The 26,153-nt window shown below is 39.3% G+C and overlaps 1 protein-coding gene across 2 annotated transcripts in view; it reads left to right on the forward strand.

The window, feature by feature from the left end:
- Nucleotides 1–3,081: 3,081 nt before the first annotated feature.
- Nucleotides 3,082–26,153, forward strand: part of LOC306853532 (C-type mannose receptor 2-like) — a 40,694-nt gene continuing 17,622 nt past the window's right edge. For both annotated transcript variants that reach the window (XM_079391022.1, XM_079391023.1), the window contains exons 1-9: nt 3,082–3,328; nt 16,095–16,529; nt 20,030–20,203; nt 20,363–20,527; nt 20,688–20,801; nt 22,057–22,200; nt 22,489–22,680; nt 22,944–23,098; nt 24,101–24,205. In XM_079391022.1, the coding sequence (XP_079247148.1) occupies nt 3,208–3,328; nt 16,095–16,529; nt 20,030–20,203; nt 20,363–20,527; nt 20,688–20,801; nt 22,057–22,200; nt 22,489–22,680; nt 22,944–23,098; nt 24,101–24,205 (1,605 nt within the window). In that variant the 5' untranslated portion in view covers nt 3,082–3,207. The remainder of the gene's footprint in view (nt 3,329–16,094; nt 16,530–20,029; nt 20,204–20,362; nt 20,528–20,687; nt 20,802–22,056; nt 22,201–22,488; nt 22,681–22,943; nt 23,099–24,100; nt 24,206–26,153) is intronic.

The following is a 26,153-nucleotide window of genomic DNA, read 5'->3' on the forward strand; positions in this document are numbered from 1 at the left end:
TGCATGACCTTTGAAGTCAAATTCAATATGAAAGCTGCTGGAGTGATTTTGGAAAGGCAAGGCATTAGACTTGCAGTCTGTGGATTTCGATGTTCAAGAAAGTGTGGATTTGTTAGTATGCGGTGCTTGGGAATGGGTTGTGAAATCTCTGAAACCCTATAATTTTCTATTCAATTAGAAACAGATAGTTTGGATGGATGCTGGATGAATCATTGACCTATTCAGTCTGAAGCAGAGCCAAATGTTTTTGGACTGTTTAAAAATGTTCAACAGCTGTTTGACTTCATGGTCAAAATCCATTACAGTCCCCGACTAGTTACCCTCAGCCTGCAAAGATTTTAATAACATGCATCATAACTATTTATTCTTTTTCAATTAATTTTTACACAACTGTGTTACAAAAAAGATTTACATCTCATTTATATCTTAAGCGACTCGCCATTCGGGGATTGTTTTGGACAAACATGTAGACAAGCAGCAGCTAGAACCTGTGTTTGATTGCTTTACCAAACCAGGCCTCCACCCACTTGTTTACTCTGGCCTAGTGATCTCATGCACGATTACATTACAGAACCTGTCCTGGACTGCCAAGCATAGAAACATCCACAGCTTGAATTAAAGTATTCTCAGGCTGCCTCACATAAGTTTGTCCAACATAATTGTGTTTGTACTGGCAGTAAGCAAAGCTGTCTCTGGGGCATTATATTACTACCATATAGTACTTAAAGTGTAATTATTAATACCTAAATTGTATTTTAAGATGGTACTGTGACAGCTTGGAGCAAAGACAAATGACTGAATGAATGTGGTCACATGACTAATCCATTAGAGGAGCAAATCCTGAAAAATAATATTATTTTTTTTAATGATATCTTTGATAAATGTTTTTTTTGCATTAAAAGTAACGTTTTTCTTTTTTGTGTCATTTACATTTATTCATTTCGCTGATGCTTTTATCCAAAGCGACTTAAAAATGAGGAACACAAAAAATGATTCATCATAAAGACGCAAATAAATATGTGAAGTGGTTGTTACAGCATGAAGAGATTGAGGAATTGTGTAACCATAGAGAAGTGATTTTTTTGTTTTTTTCAGTAGAATGCAGTCAAACAAGATACGTTTTCAGTTGTCTCTTTAATGTTCTCAGGGATTCAGCTTTCTGGATGGGACTAAGAAGATCATTCCACCAGCAAGGAACATGTTACGAAAATGTTTTGGAAAAAGTGTGTATGTGTGTGTGTATACATACTGTTAGGTCCATATATTTGGACACTGACACAATTTTCATAATTTCGGCTCTGTATGCCACCAGAATAGAATTAAAATGAAACAATCAAGATGGAATTGAAATGCAGACTTTAAGATTTAATTTAAGAGGTTGAACAAAAATATGAAATTCTTAAATTCATGGACATCACCAGAGACTGGGTTTCCTCCTTTGTGATGCTTTGCCAGGCCTTTACTGCAGCTGACTTCAGTTGTTGTTTGTTTGTGGGTCTTTCTGCCTTTAGTTTTGTCTTCAGCAAGTGAAATGCATGCTCAATCGGGTTGAGATCAGGAGACTGGCTTGGCCATTGCAGAATATTCCACTTTTTTTTACCTTCAAAAACTCCTGGGTTGCTTTTGCTGTATGTTTTGGGTCATCGTCCATTTGTATTATGAAGCGCCGTCCTATCATATTTGCCCCATTTGCTTTGCTTCAGCTCATATTCATTATATAACTTTAACTTGAATATGTTTTGGTCAACACCTAAAATCATAAAATAAATTATTTAATTAATTAAAAAATATTAACAATAATAATAATACTTTAATTTTGGGGGCCAAATAAATAGATTTTTTTTTATTTTTATAAATATTTAGTTTGACCTCCTGAGGTTAAGTGCTTCCTTCCACTATCCTTTTGTTTGACCTTTTGAGTTTTAGGCCCTAGCCTAGATTGAAGGTATTTGTGGAGTGTCATATGTGACCCTGGACCCCAAAACCAAGTCACTGGGGTATATTTGTAGCAATAGCCAAAAATACATTGTATGGGTCAAAATGATCCGTTTTTCTTTTATGCCAAAAATCATTAGGATATTAAATAAAGATCATGTTCCATGAAGATATTTTGTAAATTTCCTGCCATAAATATATTAAAACTTAATTTTTGATTAGTAATAGGCTATGCATTGCTAAGAACTTCATTTGGACAACTTTAAAGGTGATTTTCTCATCATTTAGATTTTTTTGCACCCTCAGATTCCAGATTTTCAAATAGTTGTATCTCAGCCAAATATTGTAAAGTAAAGTAAAGTCGTGACGTATTGTCAAGTATGGTGACCCATACTCGAAATTGGTGCTCTGCGTTTAACCCATCCAAGTGCACACACACAGCAGTGAGTAGTGAACAAATGCACACACACACACACACCGTGAACACACACCCGGAGCAGTGGGCAGCCATGCTGCAGCGCCCGGGGAGCAGTTGGGGGTTTGGTGCCTTGCTCAAGGGCACCTCAGTCGTGGTATTGAGGGTGGAGAGAGCGCTGGACAGTCACTCCCCCCACCTACAATCCCTGTCGGCCGGGGACTCGAACCCGCAACATTTCGATTATGAGTCCGACTCTCTAACCATTAGGCCACGACTTCCCCACAAACATCCTAACAAACATAAATGGAAATCCTATTTATTCATTTATTAATATTTATTAATCTATTGATTAATAACAGGTTTTGTGGTCCATTGGTCACGTATGTGTATGAAAACTATTGGTCTGTAATGCATTTTTTGGTGTTATTAGTCTAACCTTACGTGCTAACTTCAGAAAACATGCAGGATATTTACTTGATATCGTCAGAGGAGACTTTTAAGTTCCCCAAATATAGCTGACTAGAGCTGAAATATACACAAAGAATGAACAATGTCGAGTTTCTCTTCCCTCAGAGCAAAGAGTTGCGAATTTCTGGTAAATTCTCAGCCCTGGACACTTCTCCCGGGTATCGGGTAGTCATTCAAACTTCGGCTATTTCTCCGCCTTCTTCTGCTTCACTTTCCTGGGACGTGTGCAGTGATGTGAGCTGTCTGCCCCTCTCATTCACTCTGAACTCATCACAGTCCACGCACACAGCGACACTGACTCTCTCAAAGCCTGTCTGTTCTTCACAGTTCCTGCTTCTCTCTCTGCGGGAAAGAGGGAAATCTCTCCGTTTTACCTTTCCGCGGGCATGCATCAGCACGGTGGCGGGCACCGGGAGGGCTGTTGGAGTCGCGCGTGGATAAATGTTTGCAGATGCACTTTATATTTATTTCTACTATTAAGCCTGGAGCGGAGCACCGTGCACTCAGGTAGGAAACATTTACGCTTCATTATCACTTTTTATCGTGATGCTTTTTTTCTGACTGCTTTGTTGTCATGATTATAGACGTGTTATGTGATTTAAAAATAATACTAATAATGTGAGGCTTGGTTTTATTTGGGGGGCTGTTGTGTTATGTTGGCTCCGGCAGCACTGATGTGAAGGAATGCCACGAAAGTCCAAACTCTGAGTGGAACCAGATGTGAGAAGAGCAAGAGAGACCGGGGGAGGGGAGTGCAAGCGCTGGTGCTGGGGCTATTGATTCGTTCCAGTAACTCAGATCATTTGAATCGACTCACTAGAACTCACTTTGTTGATACTTTGTGCAGGTTACGCAGTTACGCCAGTAGGTGGCGACCATTTGCGTGGTATTTTTGAGTCATTGAATAGTTTACTTGAATGATTCATTATAAACATGATGTTTTTAATGAATGAAAGCTTTGTTAACTTACCTGGCTTAACTATAAAAGGCGAAACTCTGGTAAAAATGGTGTTTAAACAAAAGCGCAACAAAGCAAAGCCATTTGAAAATTTTCCATCATTTTACCAGCTGTGTCAGCTGCATACGTTCTTTCAACAAACTATAGAAACAAGACACTTGGTTCATTTCTTGATTCATTTTCTTAACAAACAAGTGTCTTTAGCCTAAATGCTGCTTCGGTTTCCAACAAATGACATGCTTATTTATATTTATAGTTCGTATTCTAATGATATTTGCAGTGATGGGCAGTAGCGTTGCTACTAGTTTAACTACGTTTCTCAGTAGCATGGTGGTAGCATCGCTGCTTTCCGAATCAAATAGCTTTTCAGTAGCGAAGCTCGTTTTTTGATCAAGTAGCGCTGTAGCGTCAACAAAAGCTAACGTTACATTATACATAGCATTCTGAAGCTTAAGCTCAAATCCGAAATATAACTGCTACAGATCACTGATCCTGGATCAGTAAGTGACGCCACAGACTCCCCACTCTATATAAGGCAGTGCTTGTACATCATCCATTCAGAATCTTTTTATTCAGCCAACCTTCTATGAGAAGCAAGAAGCCTATCAAGAAAGAACTACTCACCGTGATCTACACGCTACAGCGGACACCAGTCGGGTGCATAATCCGGGATCCTCCCTCCTGTCTTCTGTGGACGGAGCTGACCAAGTGGGGTATGTCAAACTGCCCCCCGTGGAAGAAGCCGTCGCTGCCCATCTCTGTCCTTCAGCCGCGGCGAACTGGAGAGTGAGAAACAACGCGTCTCTCCCCTCGCTAGCAAGGCTTTCTTCGCGGCGGGCCAAGCAGCTTCAGCACTGCACGTGATGGCGATACTCCAGGTATATCAGGCCAAGTTGTTCAAGTCTCTGGATGAGGACGGGCCGGACCCTGAAGTGTTTAAAGAGCTCCGACACGCCACGGATCTGGCCCTCAGAGCGATGAAGGTGACATCTTTGTTGAAGCGCAGAAGCAGTCGAAAGCCATTAGCCACTTCCTACCAAAGCGCGCCGGAGCGAAACCTCCTGCGCGTTCCCGCTCCTCCTCAGCGCAGCGTGCGGGAAGACCTAACGCCTCTTCTGCTGCTGTTCGGCGCGAACAGGAGCCGGCGGTGAGGTCAAGACAACCGTGGCCGAAGTGCCATCAGGGCTCAAAGGGCCAGAGGCCCTGCCCTGACAGAAACGCCGGACCACCTGCACCGGAATCGAACCCACGTTCCTAATGCTGTCTCTCGGAGGAGGAAAGCTGCACCCAGCGCTGAAGACGAGCCACTGAAGAAGTCCGCTTGCTCCGCTGTATGTGCTCACCACGCCCCCCTGCCTTTTGCGGGAGGCGAGAGCAATTGTCATGTTTGTGTTTTGACTGTTCCAATATGCAGTGCAATAAAGTTGAAAAACATACAAAACTCATCTCAATACAAAACTCTCACACTCGTGTCGTATTAAACTCCCCATCCCCCAATGGCGAGTTATCCCTCACGGTATGCAGTCTGCCTCGCCCGCTGTCACAGTTCACAGAAGCATGGCAGGCACTGCCAGGGGTATCAGAGTGGGTTATGAAATCAATAAAGAACGGCTACATGCTTCAGTTCTTCCGCAAACCGCCCCGTTTCAACGGTGTGTTAATGTCCACTGTACGGGATCAGAATGCCTCAGTTCTGCGAGAGGAAATGTTATGTCTGGCCCCTCATACGTTTACGAAATGCATGGATGCTGCTCTCTCTCCTCTGAAGCAGAGCGGAATGCGCATGCTGAACTATCTCGACGACGGGCTAGTCTTAGCCCAATCAGAGAGCGCGCCGCTCAGCGACAAACTCAGACTCCTCGCTCATATTCAGAGCTTAGGGCTGACTGTAAATATGCAAAAGAGCATGCTGGTATCGAGCCAGAACATCTCCTTTTTAGGAGTGGAACTGAACTCAATCAATATGAGGAGCGCTCACAAAAACTGATCAGCTCTCTCGCAGTCTTCAAATTAGGTCGTTCTTCCCCACTAAAATGCTTTCAGAGGACGCTCGGCCAGATGGCTACTGCCTCGACAGTGTGCAATCTAGGGCTCCTACATATGCGACCACTTCAGCTCTGGCTAAAGAGCCGGGTGCCACAGAACGCATGGTGCACGGGCACCTTGCGCATCAAAGTGACGCGCGACGGTTTGCATATGCTGACCCCTTGGCGCAGTATGACTCTGTATCGCCGGGGTGTTCGTATTGGTCAAGTGATCAGGAGAAAGAATGTTACGACAGATGCATCGAGCACGGGCTGGGGAGCCATATGCGATGGCAGACCAGCCTTTGGGACATGGTCAGAAACGGAGAAGTCATGACACATAAACTGTCTGGAGCTCCATGCTGTACACCTAGCGCTCGAGTGCTTTCTCCCAGACATTCTTCAAAGTCACGTTCTCATCAGGACAGACAGCATGACAATGGTAGCGTTTATAAATCACCAATGCGGTGTGAACTCGCAGCCACTGCTGCGGCTGGCGAGAGACCTCCTTCTGTGGGCAGATCGACACCTCCTCTCCATCCGGGCAGTACATGTCCTCGGATGCCTGAACTACGGTGCGGATTTACTGTCGAGGGGCGGGGTAATCCACGGGGAGTGGAGATTACACTCTCTGACAGTCAAAATTATTTGGAGTGTATTCGGCAGGGCGGAGGTGGACCTCTTCGCATCAGCGGAGAACACTCACTGCCTGCTGTTTTATTCAATGACACACTCTCCCCTGGGAGTGGATGCACTATCTCACAGCTGGCCGAAAGTACGCAAGTATGCCTTTCCTCCAGTGAAACTTCTGCCTCACGTGCTTTGCAAAATCAGAGAGGAAAAGGAATCTGTTCTGTTAGTGGCAACGAAATGGCCCAATCAGCTGTGGTTCCAAGAACTGGTGGAGATGCTGGTAGCCCCCCCGTGGACTATCCCATGAAGAGAGATCTCCTCTCTCAAGCACAAGGAACGATATGGCAAATCCGGAGTCATGGAGCCTTCATGTCTGGCCGCTCGATGGATGGAAGTAACAGATGCACTTCCTCAGTGCGTGTTGAACACTATCTCTGAGGCTAGGGCTCCTTCCACGAGGCGTCTTTACACACATAAATGGAAAACTTTTTTAAGTTGGTGCATATTGCGGGGCGAAGACCCAATCAACTGCCCAATACCAATAATTCTTGCCTTCCTCCAAGAGCGATTTTTTGAAAGGAGAAAAAAGCCTGAACCCTCCTCGACCTTCTAGTCTACCCACTTGGGACTTGGCGCTTGTGCTTGATGCTCTCACAGGACCCCCGTTCGAGCCCATACAATCAGCGAGCTTACGAGCGCTCTCTCTCAAGACAGCACTCCTGCTCGCGCTGGCCTCTGTTAAGCGAGTTGGAGACATGCAGGTGCTTTCAATTGACCACTCGTGTATTGAATTCGGGCCAGGTGATTGCAGACTCACCTTGAAGCCTAAAAAAGGTTATGTGCCTAAAGTGCTTTCGACTCCATTTAAAGCGCAGGTCATAACACTATTTGCTTTCCGTCCCAAAACACCGACCGGGACGGAGCCGCTTAATACACTGCTGTGCCCTGTACGTGCGGTGCGCACTTATATCGAGCGCTCTAGACAGTTCAGACTCTCGGAGCAGCTATTTGTATGTTTTGGTGGATGCACATAAGGACTTCCTGTATCCAAGCAAAGGCTGTCACACTGGATCGTCAACGCAATTGCTTTGGCTTACAGCTCTAAGGGCACGGAATGTCCGATAGGGGTTCGGGCCCACTCAACCCGCGGACTCGCGTCCTTCTGGGCCTGGGCAAATGGCATGTCTATTCAGGACATTTGTATGGCGGCAGGCTGGTCGTCACCCAGCACTTTTGCAAGGTTTTATAACCTAGATGTGTCATCGCTTACCTTGCATGTGCTGTCAGTGCGAGCAGCACATGCGCCTACTCAGCCTCAGCTATGATCTGAGATGTGTATCAGTGGTTTCGACTAGGTCGTATACACCCTGTATTGACGCACCACCAATTCAATGCTGTCCCTAAGAGTTTATCACAATAGTTCACCACGTCTTTTAGGACTTGATCACCATCATACTCTGCTTATTGAGCACCGCTACGGCCGTGCATCATAACACATGATTTCATTGAAATTCTATATGTGAAAGCGCCGAAGCCGTCGCCAACGAGACATTGCTCTTATTGCTGTGTCACCGAGCTCAGGATCTTAGAATGCAAGTTGCTTCAGTCAAAGATTCTGAATGGATGACGTACAAGCACTGTCTTATAGAGTGGGATTCCCGCTCATATTTTGCGCGCTTGAACGCCATTGGCCAGTTTCACTGGCGTGATTCAATAAGGCTTCAGTAGTATTCAAGGAAAATGTATTTCCCCATAGCAATGTCTCGTTTCCTCATTTCGGGGAACCAAGGTTACGAAATTAACCGAGCGTTTTCATTACTCAAGAAATACTATTTATAAAGGCTAATGTTTTTTGTATTTGAGGAGCGGAGAAGAGTGTTTTAGTCTAGCATTTGTTGTTGTCACAGCTTGTGCGAAGCGCTGAATTTTTTATAATATGATACTCTGGCCAAATAACAGAAAAAAAAACTGAGTGCCCACATAGCGACAGAAAACTGTATGACCTGTAAGGTCATGAAAATGTAGATGGGATGCACGTACTGCCTTTGATATGGCGTTAAGGACGGGAAAAAACATTCGCTGGTCAAAAGCTTGAACTTGATTTTGGCGAAATCTTAATAATATGACACATGTAACGATGCAAATAAATGTAGCCAGGCCTATACATCTATATGGTAACATCATAGAATAAGATTTCATTAATGTTAGCTAGTATATTAACTAACACGAGCATACAATGAACAATACATTTATTACAGTAGGCCAGGCCTATTTATTCATCTTTTTTAATGTTAGTTAATGAAAATACAGTCGTTCATTGGTAGTTCATGTTAGTTCACAGTGCATTAACTAATGTTAACAAACACAACTTTTGATTTTACAGTTTTTCTTAGTCACTTATCCTTAATATTTGCAAAGTATGTGCATTTCTCAAAACAATTTATACAAACAGCACCACACAATGGATTACATGCAAAAGCCTGTAACTTATTCAAAATCTTTAGTTCATCTCTCAAAGTTAAGTATTTATGTCAATGAACAAATCAGTGGCATGAAAATGAAAAGTCCTTGTCATTGTTCACAAACAAGAAAGCCAAAGTGCTTAATTATGTTGTCAATATAACAGTGCACTCTCTTAGTATTACCTGATATAAACTAGGACAACAGTTTGGATGACAGTCACTGTACTGAAATGCAAAAGGCTGCACTTCTTATGAATGCCATATATCCATTTTAAAAGTACAAATTTACACATTACTGTATGTGGGATATTGATTGAAAGAGACTGGATAGAATTCACAGTTACACTTTTACTAGTGGTCTGATCAAAAAAAAAAAAAAGCATTACAACGTCATTGTGATATAGAAAAGAAAAAGAAATATGGGCACAAAGGCAAAAATACTAAATTAGAAAGGCAAACACAGGCAGAGCTTTGCTTTTTTTGCACGCAGCACTGTATGAGGAAATTCAGAGAACTGGTTTATCATTGGTTGATCTACATTCTCTTCATTAGTGAAAGTCACCTGCACAATCCATGGCAAATTTACAAAAAGACTAATAGAAATGTGTAGAAAATGTGCTTGACAGTTTATGGCAACTAGATCAACTAGATGTTTTGAGGGGTAAGAGTATTGCTCAGAGAACTAAATAATACATATTGAGCAACATGACATTAGCAACTGATAATGTAGGAAAATGCAGACAAATGTACATAATCATTTGCATGAATGTACCAAAGCAATTGCAACTTGTTCAAAAGAATGAGAAACTGCTTTTATCATATGCACAAGTGACTAAATGAATTTAATTTCTGATCTGAGAAATGCACCAAAGCGACTGAGAAAACCTGTAATGCAATAGTAAATGTTGAAATGAACAATAGATGCTGCAGAAGTATTGCTCATTCTTAGTTCACGTTAACTAATGTTAACTAATTAACTTTATTGTGAAGTGGTACCATTTATATAAATGCATCTGTATACAATAAAGCCACAATACCAACTACCAGGAGGTTTCCGGCTGACAGCAAACATTTCTTTTGCCTAGTATGTCACAATATAATGTAAATCTGGCCCTGTACATGATACTGATTTTTGTTGCCAAATTGGTTTGGAACAGTTGTTGAATAAACAATTAAACTGAACTATTATGCCTATCTATCTGCTTGACTGACAGTTTTATTGATCACTGAGAGAGCATTGACTTGGTATGATGTTGTTGTTGTTTTTTAAATAGCTTGGATGTAGTAAACTACTTTTGCCATGCTGCTGTAGCTTAGCTTGCTACATTTCCCACAACTGTAGCTTTAGCGTATGAAGCTTCATTTAATGAGGAGTAATTGTTAGATTAGCTCACTACATTTTCCAAGTAGCTTGCCCAGCACTGGATATTTGCTCATATTGTATATATTCAGAACAGACAAGAAGTACTTGCTTTAAAAGGGAGAGTTTGTGAACTAGTCAGTGTATGAACGGAAGGAGACTGATTCGTTCACTTTGCCTAAAAGATTTGTTCAGGAAATTCATTCACAGACAGCACCATCAGCACAGCTTTTATGTTTTATAGCACAACTTTAGTGGTCGAAGGGACATTTTTCATTATAAAGGGACAGTCATTGTGCTTGTTTGCAGAAGCATGTTCTAGGTTTCTCACTGCTCTGTTAACCTGTGTTCTCAAGCGCTTGACTCTTACCCCGTAAGCAGATGTGCCCTAAATATATCCGGTTACACAATAACGAGCCGCAGCTGAGGGCTGTCTACGTCTCGGTGGTCTTGTATAGTTTTTAGTGCTTCTCTCAACTTCACAGTCCAGCAGAGACCGGATAGGTTTTTGCACCTCTGTGTCAGGGACTGTCACAACCTTATTAAAAAGAAAAAAAGTTTAGAAGAACAGAGCAGTGTTGTTGAACAAGCTAAAAATACGTCACCAAAGACCTGATGCATAATGCTGTAGTTACCAGTGTCACCTCAGGTCTTTTAAGTGTTTTGTTTAATCACAACTACAATACTTCATCATCAAAATATTGTATTTCTATATTTAATATGTAATGCTCAGTTTAGAATCTGGTTACCCAGTCTGCTTTAATCATATATTTGCTTTTTGGCCCATTGACACTTTAAAGTAATTGTTTTAGTATTTGGAATTTATTGTTGTTGTAATATATTTTTTTTTTTGCATGCTTTTAGCTTTTTCTCTAGCTGTAGCTTTTTTTATTATTGATGATGCTTTTTTAAACTTTGTGTGTCAAAAACAGTAAAAAACTGGGAGCAGACACTTATATTATATCTGTTTCTGTCTCAGTTGGTGTTGGATCACAGGTCACAGCTCTGGCTTGGTTAAAGGCTCAGTAACGGGAGCCGAGAAACAAATACCGGCCGGAATTTTCTGTGTGTTGATCAGTCTCTGTGTTTACAGAATAAAAGGATCATCTATACAAAACCCTGACCTCTCTCTGCACCCTTCCTTTTGCTCCCTCACTCCTTCTTTTTTCCTCCCTGTCTCCCAGCTGGTTTGTTACCTTCCTCCTCCTAACTCCATTTCTCTCTCTCTCTCTCTCTCTCTCATATCCCTTACTCATTACCCTCCTACAAAAAGGGGAAGGGAGAAACAAAAATACATCTGTCATAATAATATACGTTTAGCTTTGGTAGCTAAGAATCAGGGTTCAGGAAAACCACATACCACCACATGACTAAGCTCACACACCCTTTCATGGAGTGGAGTCACCCCCACCGAGCGCCTGTTTCTTCTGCCTTTTCCATTTTCTGGTATCCTTTGTCTTTTTCATGGGGATTTACACCCCAAATTCCAAAGCCATCGAACAGTTTCTAATATGTACAGAAGTGCACTCTTAAAAATAAAAGTTCTAAAAGGGGGGTTTTGCAGTGATCCTATAGAAGAACCATTTTGGTTCTTTAAAGAGTCTTTCAGTGAACAGCTCTTGGAAGAACCTTTGAAGAATTTCTGCTATAAAAAACCTTTTGTGCTCTTGAAGTTCTTCAAGGAACCATATGTCAAAAAAGTTTTAAATCAAAGTTTTATCAAAATAAGTTTTGTCTGTAAAATAGACAAACTGACTAAGTCATTCATTTTGGTTAAATGAGTATATAAAATAAGTGTCCTCTGCATTCTCACAATTTTGTATACATTTTATTTGGCATCAGTGCATTGTATTGTATAAGTATATTAGCATTAAATCAGCCACTCTGAACATAGGCTGTTAGAAAACCAACTGTAAACAACACTAATCAGAACACTGCTAATTGCTAAGATAACAACAACTGGTTATTGCTTGTAGTGGAATATCATTATCGTAGCAATCTCTCCTGTGTTAGTTAGCCTGGAGCTCTGAGTTGGTGTTTGTGTGGTTAACTGTTTCAGATGACAAGTTTTGAATCAGGCATGTTTTAGGCCCACTTTAAACCTTAAGAAAACAATTAATTGGAGACATTCCACAGTCTCTGATGCAGAGACAAATTTCGTCCACACTAGTCATATCAATGTCGTCATCAGCATTATGTAACCAGTGATCGCAAAAACAATTTGTTTAGCTGCGCAGCCTCATCCGTGCCATGGTCTGCTCTCATCTCTACCATCTGGAAGAAGGTGGTTCAGGAGCATTCGTGCCAAAACCACAGGCTGAAAAAAGTTCATTCCTGTAAGCTGTCAGCCTACTCAATAACTGTCCGGCAAGCTTCTAATGGATGATATTTTACCTCTTCAGACAAATCACCTGTAGCCATTCATTTCTCTTTAATCACACAACCACTGATATGCAGACACTTTTCATTGCAATCTGTCTACTGTTTTTTATTTATCACAGCATGCTCTTTAATGCATTATTTATAGACATCCTACGGCAGTTGTCATGGGATTTGTTTCTGTTTTATGTTATTTATGTTATGCAGTAGTTCTGGAAGTAAATTGTCATTTAGCTGATGCTTTATTCAAAGCAATGAGTCCCTTGCAGCAACCTTGTTTTAAGTAACTTACCTTGCTCACGGGCACAATGATGATGATACCTCTTTGGGTTTTCTTTTTTATGAATATGTAGTTGTAAGTGTCCTTATTATTATAATTTTTTTTTTCAATTAATGAATTAATTAAATTAAATTAATTAATTTGGCCTATATATATATATTTATATATATATATATATATATATTTACACACACACACACATACATATATATACATATATGTGACACTGGACCACAAAACCAGTCATAATTTTTCGAAATTTGAAAATTGAGATTTATACATCATCTGACTCTTGAAGAATCAGCATCACATCCTCTTGTGCCACTGTTTAAGGAATTTATCTTCCAGAATCTGGCAGTAAGTTTTGGGAGCTCATTTTAGTTCATCTCCTATCCTGAAAAGTCTGTCTTGCAGGATTCATTAAAATACTGCCAGATTCTGGAAGATAAATTCTTCAAACAGTGGCACAAGAGGATGTGATGCTGGTCCTTCAAGAGTCACTCTCAGCTTATCTGTCCATAAAGCCAGGAAGGTTGCAGTTCTGGAAAATGATGGTGCTGGAGACTAAATGGTTCCTGATGGTTTCTCACCTAATTCTGCAGTTAACGTGTCTTTTCTTCTCCACCTGTTTTTTTCTGACCGTGCGGACCCAATGAGTGTTTCACTGCCCAGTGGTCATGCCTTAACTTTGCTAATTCTATTACTGCATTAGTATTGCATCCTTCTCATGGGCATTTAACTTTTTTTTTTTACTTTTATTCTTGATTTCAATCTCTTTTTTGGATCATTTTATCTCTAAAAGAAAACCTGCCTAATAATTCTGCACACCTGAAATAAGGAGTTTTTGACTTTCAGCCTTCATGGACAATTACATATCACTTATAAATGATTAAATACAAAATCAATAGTAGTTATCGAGATTGATGTGGTTTGGAATTGGTAAAATGATCTTGGGAAAAAAATTTGACCAGAATGTCATATATATATATTTTTTTTTTGGTCTGAAACTATATATATATATATATACATATATAGTTTCAGAAAAAATCTGAAAATGTATTCCTGACCTGATCAAATGAAAAACTGACCTCATCATCAGAAGGTGGATCATGAATTATTAGACTGAAACACTGTCATTCATCTTTTTGTTTATATTGAAACGCCCGTAATTAGTCATTTAAGTAAAGCCTCGATTTATAATGAAGGCATTAAGATGATGCTCATGAATTGCCTGAACATGCTTTGCCTTTTATCTGTCAGAAGTGGAAAGAAACTCTTTGATGTTTTTGTGAAGATGCATATCTGTACCTTCCTTCCTCCTGAAATATGACTCACTCAGATCACATGATGCCCTCAAATTCTTCTGCTGTTCTGCAGGAAGATGGAAAGACTTGTTTTAATCCCAGTTTGTCACGGATTGCGCGTCATTAATAAGTGGAATCAGGACCTCATGGAAAAAATTGTCACATTTGTTCACATTTTCAGCTCTTGTTATTTTACATCTCACTAGTTAAAAACTTGCTCTTGGATTTTCCATGTTCTGTTGCCAGATCCTGGTAAATAACTGTTCAAATGCTTTTCGGAGCCACTTCATATTTACTTTAACACTGATTTACTTTTTGATTTGTTCTTTTTGACAACATTCTTACTTATGGAAATATATGTTTGAGCATTGATGTTCAGAAAGTCTCCCAGGGTCTCAGTCAACTTTCTGTCTCTGTTTTGTTTTCAAAGTAGAGAAGGTCCTGTTTGTTTTTGGATTGATCCCATTTCCCATTTCCCTGCTTTAGGACTACTCTGTTTGGAAACACAGCTGTGTTTCTCTCTGGTCTTTCTTCAGGCTCTTTTTTCTGTCTCTTTCTTTTGCTCTGATTTTCTTTCTCTCTGACTTTGTGGTTGTAACCTTGCATTCCCCCCCGCAGGAACGAGAGGGTGCACGAGAGAGACTGATAAAGAGAGAGAAAAGCAGAATAGAAGTATAAAAAGAAACCAGACTGGTGTTTGGGAACGCTGCTGGGTTTGGCTCTTCTGCCTTCTGCTTAACTCTCCTCCTAGCCATGTCTTTTCCCTGTCCTTCTCTCACTAAACAACATATCCCTAGTCAAATACCAATATATGTATTTATTCTTACTGTACTGTGAGTATCTGGTAGCAGCTTTATAGTGTATGGCTCATTTTTTCTAAGAAAAGAAAAATAGGAAAATAATCAAAAGTACAAAAACAAAACAAATATTGCGAAATATGAGATTAAACTCAGTAAGGTGTCTCACAGTGGATTCGAACCCGGGTCTCTCACAACAAAGGCATGTGTCTTATCCACTGCGCCATCACCACCACCACCATCATGATAAATTGCAGCCTTGATGAGCATAAGAGAATTCATTCAAATAAATAAATAATGTGTATTTTTGTATATAGATGACATATATTCAGAAGACCACCACAAGCCACTGTTGAGTGCAGTTATGATGAAACCGGGATAAATGTGTGTGCTCACACAAAAAGAGGAATATTGCCAATGTCTGTATTCTCTCAGGGCAGTTTCTGTTGGGCTTTTCTGTTTTGTTTTTGTAAATTACTATCTATTTGCAGTCAGACATATAATGTGTTCCAAAACCAAAGCATGCTGAGATAAAAAAAAAAAAAAGAAAAGAAAAATGTCCAGTTGCAGGCCATATTATAACCCGCACATACAGAATATGATAACATGAAACTGCAGATTTCTCTCAAACAATTACTTCTCACCTGTAATTAAATCACTGTTTTACAATTGAGGCAAGTCAAAGCACATACAAACGTTTTGTGGGATTGTTTGAACAGGATTTGGGCTTTGCTGTTTGATAAGATCTGCTTGTTTTTGTTGAACATATGAGTGGGTGAAAGAGAATCAAAAGGGTTTTGCTTATTCTGCTGCAGTAATAATATACTATGAAAACAGCTGAGAGTCAAAAACAGTTTTGGTCACATGACATTGAGAGTTTGATGGAAATTGTCTCTGTAGGATCAGTCATTTGGTTTAATGGTGTGCAAAATCATTAAAAACCTTTGTAAATGTCTAGGCTGGAATCAAACGTTAATGATCTTTCCATATTTATGATTTTAGGGTTATCAGATTTCTCTTGTACAGTATATCAGTGTCAGGTAAATAACTTCTCTTTCTCTCTCTTTCTGCAACAGCACATACGGATGAATTGGACACTTTTGCGTTTTTCCACGAGGGAGCGCAGGGCTGCCTGGGGGTACGAGATCACATACTCTACCTCTCTTCTTCCTGCAAGGGTGACGCCCAGCTGTGGAAATGGGTGACCAGGGGCCGGCTCTTCAACATTGGCTCCTCCCTCTGCCTGGGCATCACCACGGGCAATGCGAGCACATTTGGCAACAAGTCACCATTGGGCGTGTTTCGGTGCGACTACGAGCCTCCGCGAGTGCGCTGGACCTGGAGCTGCAGCAAGTTCTTGGAGATACTTGAAAATAACTTGCCCTCCCCTAAATTACTCCTCAACACCGGCAATGTCTCGGCTGCCGGCTCCCCGCCTGCAAGATCCCTCTCCCAAAAGTCTCTGTGGCGAGTCTATGACAATCAAGACCTTTGCGCCAAGTCATACCGAGGTCAGAAATAGAAATATTTAATAGAAATAGAAATATTTTGTAACATCATTATGTCTCTTGTGATCAGTTCTTCAAAAAAAGAACAAAGAAAACAAAAGAACAACAAACTTTTGAAGGGTAGAGCACAGCTATGTGGACCAATAAGATAAGACCAAGAATAAGAAACCAAGCAATCAACAAAATGTCCTGCCACTTGTTTTTGTTTTGGTTGCTGTCATACATATTTATTCATTTACTCATTATTGAAAATAGAGAAATTAATAATCGTGGAAAGAAAAAATGATTAAAGAATCAAGAAAAGATTGATTTAAAAAAAAAAAAAAGAAACAAAGGGCAAGGAAGGTAGTCCGGACAGAGTAAAGGATGTTTAAACTAGGCCACATGTCTTTTGGACCTCAGTGATATTTAGACTAGGGTTTTCCACGAGTGGATGTTTTTTGCCAAGGGCAACTCTAAATTTGTCCTGATTGGCTACTCACCAAAAAAGAAGCCAATTAAAAAGTCTGGCCAGTGTTTGTATACAGTGCTGAGGCCCAGTCGTGTCTCCGTCTCAGTCCCATCAGACAAGCTGTCTACTCATAGTGACTAATTTAGCTCTGAAATCACAGCCATTCATTGCTCCGAAGTAGTTCATTTGTGGTTTAGTTAGTTCACAATGACTGAGGATTTTTGGTAATGCTCCGGAAGTTCTTTCAGAGAACTAGGTTTAATTTATTTTATGTCATAACATTAATGTTTGCATTCCTCTGCCCATGTTGATGGAGCAATGTACAAAAATACTGTTGAGAGTGTTTCCTGCACTGTTATTTAGCGGGTGTGCTTTGATGGGTTAAGGCTAGAAGGGATACCTATGGCGCTACTGGGCATGCGCACATCAATACAACGTAATTTTTGTCACACTGTACAACAATAATTACTATTTTTTTCATTATTGTAAGAGGTAGGTTTAGGGTTGGGGTAGGTGTAGACATTAATAAAACACAATCTAATAGGTAGAACATTTATTTCATTGTGCGGTCGGAGCTGCATCCTTTCTAGCCACAAGCGCTTTGATGCTACTGAATGCTAGATGCAAGATGCATGTTTCGGCTCGGTGGTGAGATTGCATTACATGTGATGGGATACTGGGTGCCACAAAATAATACAAAAAGACAATAATACACATTCAGCACAGAATGATTCTTTAAAAATACTATTATATTAAATCTATGTACAAATTCAGAACAGTATTTAGATGCATTAAAATCTTTCTTCATCACTGAATATAATGAATATTGTTATATTCAATATTTTACATTCAGAAGAGGATTTAGTTACACTAAAATCACATTTTATTTAAAAAATATTATTATATTAAATGAAGAGAACAATATTTAAAAATATTGTATTAAAATAGTTTACAGAAAATTATTTTTATGGCATTTTTGTTTAGTATACATAATTATTGGGGCCTTAAAAGAACTAGCAGAAATTGTCAATGGATTCGTTAAGGGACTGGAATCATTAAGTGGAATGGCAATTAAATTGAAACCAAAACTGTTAAACTCTTAACAGAAAAAGAGCTCCACAGCAAATATTCTTCCTCTCTCTTTCCTCTCACCTCTGTGTTTCGTGGTCTCAGTGAGAGTCGCTTCTGGAGAGTTCCTGACAGAAAGTTGCCACTGATATGTGCCAACACAGAGCTGTTTTTATGCTTTTGTGTGTGTGTGTGTGTGTGTGTGTGTGTGTGTTTGTGTGTGTGCGTGCATGCGTGTGTGTTTGCGTATACAAGAATGAAACTGCTTAAATTCTGAAGTTCAGCTGAGAGTGAAGTTTTTGGATGTGTGTATGTGTCCTACTTTTCCACAGCTCTGAACTACAGCAGCAGCAGCAGAACTGTAACACAGCTACACACCCTCTCTCCAGTCTGACATGTCCTCTCTGTTTTCCCTATATAGTTAACTCGCTTTTTGTCTTAGTATACACCTCACCAACCTCCCCCCCACCCCTACGTTTTTTTCTCTTTGTAGACTGAGAGCTAATCTGTACAGTGACACAGAATGCCCAGGGGTTTCTATAGTAACAGCTGCATTCCAACCGAGGGGCAATTGAGAGGAAGAAAGTGTGAAAATGCAAAGAGGGAAGGAGAGAGAGGAGGGGTAACAGAGTTCAGGAAGAAAGGCAGCAGTTTCACATAGACATGAACTGACTATCAATTATATATTTCTCTGCATCTATCTATCTATCTATCTATCTATCTATCTATCTATCTATCTATCTATCTATCTATCTATCTATCTATCTATCTATCTATCTATCTATCTATCTATCTATCTATCTATCTATCCGTCCGTCCGTCCGTCCGTCCGTCCGTCCGTCCGTCCGTACGTCCGTCTGTCTGTCTTTCTGTCTGTCTTTCTGCTTATCTATTGGTTGTTTGTTTGTTTGTTCTATTCATTGTTCTTACTGTCTGTCTATTTTTCTGTCTGTCTATCTACTGTTATTCATTCTGTTTATCCATTGCTCTATCTGTCTGTTTGTCTGTCTTTTCTGTCTTTCCGTCTGTCTGTAAAATTAAAAATCATTGTTTCTGTCTACTGACTATATCCATGTTTTTTCTTGGGTAGCATGACAATGCACAACTGAAATGGTTTTAGAAGCTATTTTAACACAGCTATGTGCTTATATCCAGCCACACAGTCTGACCAAATGAAAATAAGTTTTCACCCATAACTGCCAGGTTACCTCTGGAATAACTGCTTTATGGTGGAATGCAGTGGCGTGCACAGACCTCCAAAGGGGCAGGGGGGGAATGGAAAGTAAAAGTGACGTGACATACGGCCAAGTATGGTGACCCATACTCGGAATTTGTGCTCAGCATGGATGGTGACCCATCCAACATGCACACACACAGCAGTGAACACACACACACCGTGAACACACACCCGGAGCAGTGGGCAGCCATTTATGCTGCGGCGCCCGGGGAGCAGTTGGGGGTTCGGTGCCTTGCTCAAGGCTCTCACTCTCAGTCGTGGTATTGATGGTGGAGAGAGTGTTGGTTATTCACTCCCCCCATCTACAATTCCTGCCGGACCTGAGACTCGAACCCGCAACCTTTCGATTACGAATCTGAACGATTAGGCCACGACTTCCCCTGGGGTTACGAGGGCACAATCGCGGACCGGTGGAGTGGGGGGTTGTTTCCTCCTCGGCAGAAATCGCAGACCGGGACAAGTAGACCAAACACCCCCCCCCCCCCCCACCCCCACCCCCCGCACTGGTGGCATGGTCTGTTGATACTGATACTCGCATGAATGTAGTAGACCGCAAAAAATTATACATCTGTTATGTCCTTCATGGTAAAACGCTCCCTCTCCTACATTTACATTTATTAATTTGGCAGATGTTTGTATCCATGTTAAAAGTATGTATTTATCATTTACCATGTCATCCCTGGCAATCATGAATTCCTTCTAGAAGTTGGGGATCTTATATGTTTCTCTGTCTCTTCTTCTGCATAGAAATCTACACCATCCAAGGAAACTCTCACGGCAGCCCATGCTACTTCCCCTTCCTGTACGATGGCCAGTGGTTCCACAGCTGCACCATCGTGGGAAGGGAGGATGGCTTTCACTGGTGTGCCACTACTCATGATTACGGAAAGGACCAGCGCTGGGGCTTCTGCCCAGTGAAGAGTGAGTGAATCCAGCTGATGCTGCTCACGTTCACTCATAGATCTGACCTGTTAAATTCAGAACTTTCTTTCACTGTCTGGAAGCTGGAATGTGAGACTACTGTACATCTTAGAGCACATCTTCCTGCTCAGTAAACTGCATCTCTCTCTCTTTCCAAAGGTACTGACTGTGAGACGTTTTGGGACATAAACCCTTTGATGGATAACTGTTACCAGTTTAACTTTCAGGCCACTCTGTCCTGGAGTGAAGCACGGACCAGCTGCCAACAGCAGGGAGCGGACCTGCTCAGCATCACTAAAGTAGAGGAACAAACCTTTATCAACGGTGAGAGATGGAGAGATATTAACCTGGTTATTTTCATTACTTTAAAAATGATTTGTTTTGCAAAGGGATTCAAATGCAGAACAAATAAGGCAGAAATTGATGGTCTCATTTTTGTTTAAAACTCAGTGGAATGTGTTTATGAAGTGTGTGTGTACTGTAGGTTTGCTAACTGGGTACAGCGCCACCCTGTGGATGGGCCTGAATGATTTGGATCTCAATGGAGGCTGGCAGTGGGCTGACTCCGCCCCTCTCAAATATCTAAACTGGGAAACAGGTAAGGCCATACCCCTTACAGCCACACCCTCATATATCCGCGCTCACTTGGACATTGAATCAGTATATATTAGAAACATTTGAAAAACTTTAGCAATTTTATAAACTTTAGCTAACTTTACGCTTCAGCTATTAAAAGCTGAATAATTAATTCTGGACAATTGGAGCATTCAGTATTTTCCTATAATGACAGCTGTTTAAGTTTAATCTTCTTAACTCTGGTACTTTTATGTGTCTTTAGCTCTTCATAATTTCTTCTCACATACGGCGATTAAATTATTTAAACTGAATCAATGTCTTGCCTTTTTTGTCATTATTTCATGTCCATTTTAGTGCTGTCAAACCGATTAATCGCGATTAATCGCATCCAAAATAAAAGTTTTTGTTTACATAATGTATGTGTGTGTACTGTGTATATTTGTTATGTCTATATAAATACACACACATACATGTATATAGTTAAGAAAAATTTTATGTTTATATATTAAATATATTTATCTGTAATTAAATAATATAAATATGAATATACACATGTAAATATTTTCAAAATATATACTGTATGTGTGTGTATTTAGGTATACTTAATAAATATACACAGAACACACAAATATATTATGCTAACAAAAACTTTTATTTTGGATGCGATTAATCGCGATTAATCGTTTGACAGCACTAATGTATTTATTTTTTATTTTTTATTTTTTTACACTACTGTTCAAAAGTTTTGGGTCAGTAAGATTCTTTTTGCACAAAATTAATACTTTTAATCAGAAAAAATTAGTTAAATTGCTAAAAAGTCCCATTCATGTTACAAAAGATTTCTAAATGTTATTCTGAAATCATGATTTCAAAAAATATTAAGCAGCACAGCTGTTATCAACAGTGATAAAAGTAAGAAATCTTGAGCATGAAGTCAGTATATTAGAATAATTTCTGAAGGATCATGTGACACTGAAGACTGGAGTAATGATGCTGAAAATTCATCCAACACAGGCATAAATAGCATTTTTAAATATATTAAAAATAGAAAACAGTTATTTTAAATTGTATTAATATTTCAGCAGTATAATTTACTTGTGATCAAACAATAAACCATTAATGACTAGCTGACTGTATATTTTTTCTTACATATAAAACAGTATTTTACATTAAGACCTTTTTCTAAATTTTTCTGCTGTCAGTGTTCTTAGAGCTCATTTGCATTAGGAAGGATGCATTTTTATCTGATTTATCTCACGGATGTGTGTGTGTTGTAGAAATGCCAAGCTATGACGAGGAGGAAAACTGTGGAGTAATCAGTACCAATGCTCAGGCTCGCTGGCACAACCGGGACTGTTCAGTGGCTCTGCCGTACATTTGCAAGAAGCGACCCAATGCCACACTTGACCCCTTCACCACAGGTATGTGTGCAGTGTGTGTGTGTGCAAACATTTTTGGCTTGTGGTTCACATATAAATGTACAGAGCAATGTTACCGCTGCTTACACTTATACTTTAAATGATTAAATATGACTTGATTTATTTCAGAGGTAAACCTTGTCTGGCCCAGCCATGCAATTGGAGTATCTTGCCGCAAAATTGCATGTTTTTCAGCAAGCCGAGAAGTTTTTAGCTTTTAGATTCTGCTGATGTACCTGAAAGTCTGCTTCGGTCTTGAGGATCTCACCTGTTTCTGTGTGTGTTAAACAGACTCCTGGGCAGATGATGGACGCTACCATTGTGATGTAGGCTGGCAAAACTTCCAGGCGGGCTGCTATAGGTTGAACTCAGACAACCTGGACTGGAACTCCGCCCAAAAAATGTGTCAAAAGATGGAGGCTAACCTCGTTAGCATCCACACCCTCCCAGAGCTTGAATTCATCACTAAGCATATGAAGAAAGGTATACACATGCAAATAAATGCCTATTCATAAATGTACAGAAACACGCTTGCTTTATCAGTATTTTTGTCTTTCCAGTAAAAACAGAAACTCCTTTTTTCTTTTTCTTGAGCATAAACCTCATTCAGTTTTATAAATAACACAATTTGCCATTGGGGTGAAAGTAAACTTAATTCAAGATATATTCTCTGGCAACGAGTCTTAATATTTGATATCATTTGGCAAACTCTCTGCGATGTAGCTCTCTATCTTCCTGTCTTTTAGATATAGAGGAGTTATGGACTGGTCTCCATGATACAGCTATGCAGATGAACTTTGAATGGACGGATCGCACTCCAGTCATCTTCACTTACTGGCATCCATTTGAACCCAACAATTTTCGAAATGCAAATGAGGATTGTGTCACCATCTGTGGGCCTGTGAGTATATATAAATATATATGTATATAAATATATATATAGTTCAAAAGCTTTTTTCTTTTTTAATAGCACACATTTGATTTGCTATATCTTTCATTTACATTCATGCATTTAGTAGACACTTTAATTCTAAAGAAAGAACACAAGATGAAAAAAACTATTTGTTACAGAGCCAAAAAATACAGGTTTATTTGACAGCTAGTTTGGGAAACAAGCTATAGAAGAGGAGAAATGCAAAATAATTAAAAAAAATAAATTAATATATTTATTCACATTAAATTGATTGAAAATGATAGTAAAACATTTAGAATTTTACCAAAGATTTCTATTTGAAATCAATTCTGTTTTTTTCAACTTTCTATTCATCAAAGAATCCTGAAATGAATGTATCATGCTTTCAGCAAACATTTTAAGCAGCACAACTCTTTTCAACATTGAAAATAATAAATAAGACATGTTTCTTGAGTAGCAAAGCAGCATATCAGAATGATTTCTGAAGGATCATGCAACATTGAAGACTTTAGTAATGGCTGCTGAAAATTCAACTTTGCCATCACAGGAATAAATTGAATTCAAAAACCGATTAAAATAGAAAACGGTTGTTTTAAATTGTAATAATATTTTACATAAATGCAGACTTAAGATATGCATAGGTGACTTTAGCATAGTCGAACCCCAAACTTTTAAACAATAGTGTAAAATGAGCTTGTCAAGAAAACATCGCAAAAAATACATTTTAAAAAACAAATCATGACAAAAGTGTAATTTTAGGGTGAAATAGCCAGAACTGGTTTTGTGAGGATTGAGTTAAAGGTACAGTGAGTTAATGCCGAGTGTGTTTTGTAGCAAACCTTATCCCTTTTCAACTGTCAGAATGATGTTAATGGATATGAATCTGCTTTTCTTTATACTTGTAATTAAAACAGTGATCCTAAAAGTCTAAATTTATGGCAGCTTCATAATGATAACCCCTCATTATACAGTATGTGTGTGTGTTTGTAGGAGGGCCGCTGGAACGATAGGCCATGTAATTACTCGCTGCCCTCGATCTGTAAGAAACCAGCACAGAAGTCTGACGATCGGATAGAGGACCATGGCTGTAAACGGGTAAATCACTCTAGTTTTTCACTCTGTTGCCTTTTTCCTTATGCGTCTCATTCATCTTTGTCATTCTTCCTTTTTCATTAGTTTTAATCCTCTAATTACCCTTTCTTGTTTTGTTCTCTGCAGCTCCTGCAGTTTTCTGTTTGTTACTTCTGTTTAGCTGGATTTCTCCCCCCTACATACTTTCTGTTGCTCTCTTTCTCTCGGCATAAAGACTCTATTCACAGTCGCCGCTGTGTCATGCTGTTAAAACTCCAGATGTGGTCAGTAGACCCAGACCTGCCACAAGCATACAGTAAACAGAGAAGTCTGACTCATGCACGCTAGTCTTCATAACTCAGAACTGTTTGCTCACCGAGGACAAAATGTTTGAGGTCATAAACCAAGTTACTCTTGCAAGCACACAGAGACAAAATATGCATATATTGGATACATTTCGTCTGTCATCCCTCCACCCAATTCATCCAGATCTACAGCAGCTCTACATGAAACCGTCTTTGTTTTAAATGAGTGTTGCTGTTACCTTGCTGTGACCCTGGTAATAGGCATCTGTTAAATAAGAGCCGTGACCCTGGATGCCATCGTCAAGGTCAGAGTTCAGAGGTTACTAGTGGATATCCTAAAGCTTTAAAACAGTTTGTTTGAAGTTGCGGTTTTCCCCAAAAAGAAAACTCGTCTCACCTATGCAAAACCAGGGCGCTTTGGGTTTCCAGGACGTTTCTGTTTGGTTGTAAAGGTGTTCTGATTTCTGATTTTATGAGTTCTAATATTTTAGCTTGCTGCTTGGGTGGGTGGTTGCTATGTGGTGTTTTGCTTCAGAGATAAGGTTAATGTAGGTCTATGCTGTTTCTTCCCCCGTGTATTATCTACCACCAGGAAAAAAACTAAAAAATGAAGTCCTGCAACTTAAAGAAGTAATAGCACACGTTTCTTCCATAAGCCACACGATTTGATAAGTTATGTGTCCAAACTGAATATTTAGGGTTGGGGGGTTGTTTCAATCAAATGAGAGAGAGTAAAAATAGTAAAAGTAATACATGCCTCATCAACTTCTTTCAAATACTTTATATTACTTCTTTTCATTTTTCTTCTTCACAAATCCCTGTCTTAGCCCCATTCAAACTGTAGTTTGTTTCAGCAGTTTTTGACTGATAGACTGTTCAGTACTTAAGTGTCATCAAACTCATTAACATAATATTTGCATACTGAATTGTGATTGTATTTATTTATTTTATTTACACCACCATTCAAAGTTTGGGGTCAGTAAGATTTTTTAATACTTCTATTCAGCAAGTATGCATTAATTTCATCAATAGACACAGTATTTATAAATAAATACAGTGTTAAGTTATGAAAGATTTATTTAACATAAATTCTGTTCTTTCTATTCATCATAAAAATTCTGAACAACAATCACAGTTCCAACAAAGCTATTAATTAGCATAATACTGAAAAAAATCTTCAGCAGCAAATCAGCATATTAGCATGATTTCTGAAAGATCATGTGACACGTGAGTAATGATGCTGAAAATTTAGCTTTTACTATCACAGGAATAAACTACATTTTAAAATATATTCAAATAGTACTCAGTTATTTTAAATTGTAATACTATTTCAAAATATTACTGTTTTTACTGTAGTTTTGATCAAATAAATACAGACTTAGTGAGAATAAAATCTTCTTTCAAGAACATGAAAAAAATCTGATGTAGATAGAATGAGCTTAACTGTTAAGAAAATATTGCAAAAAAATAAATAAATAAATAAAATAATGACAAAAGTATAATTTTGTGAAATAGCCAGACATGTTCTTAAGAGGTTTTGTGGGATTCATGCAGAGTGGGATTCATACAATGCAGAGTGGATTTTTTTTATCCCTGTAGAAATGTCAGAATCATGTTAAAAACCTTTGAACGATACTGTATCCACACTGCATATTATTGTTAATCTC

The sequence above is a fragment of the Barbus barbus genome (genome assembly GCF_936440315.1).
Source record: "Barbus barbus genome assembly, chromosome: 3".
Lineage (NCBI taxonomy): Eukaryota > Metazoa > Chordata > Actinopteri > Cypriniformes > Cyprinidae > Barbus > Barbus barbus.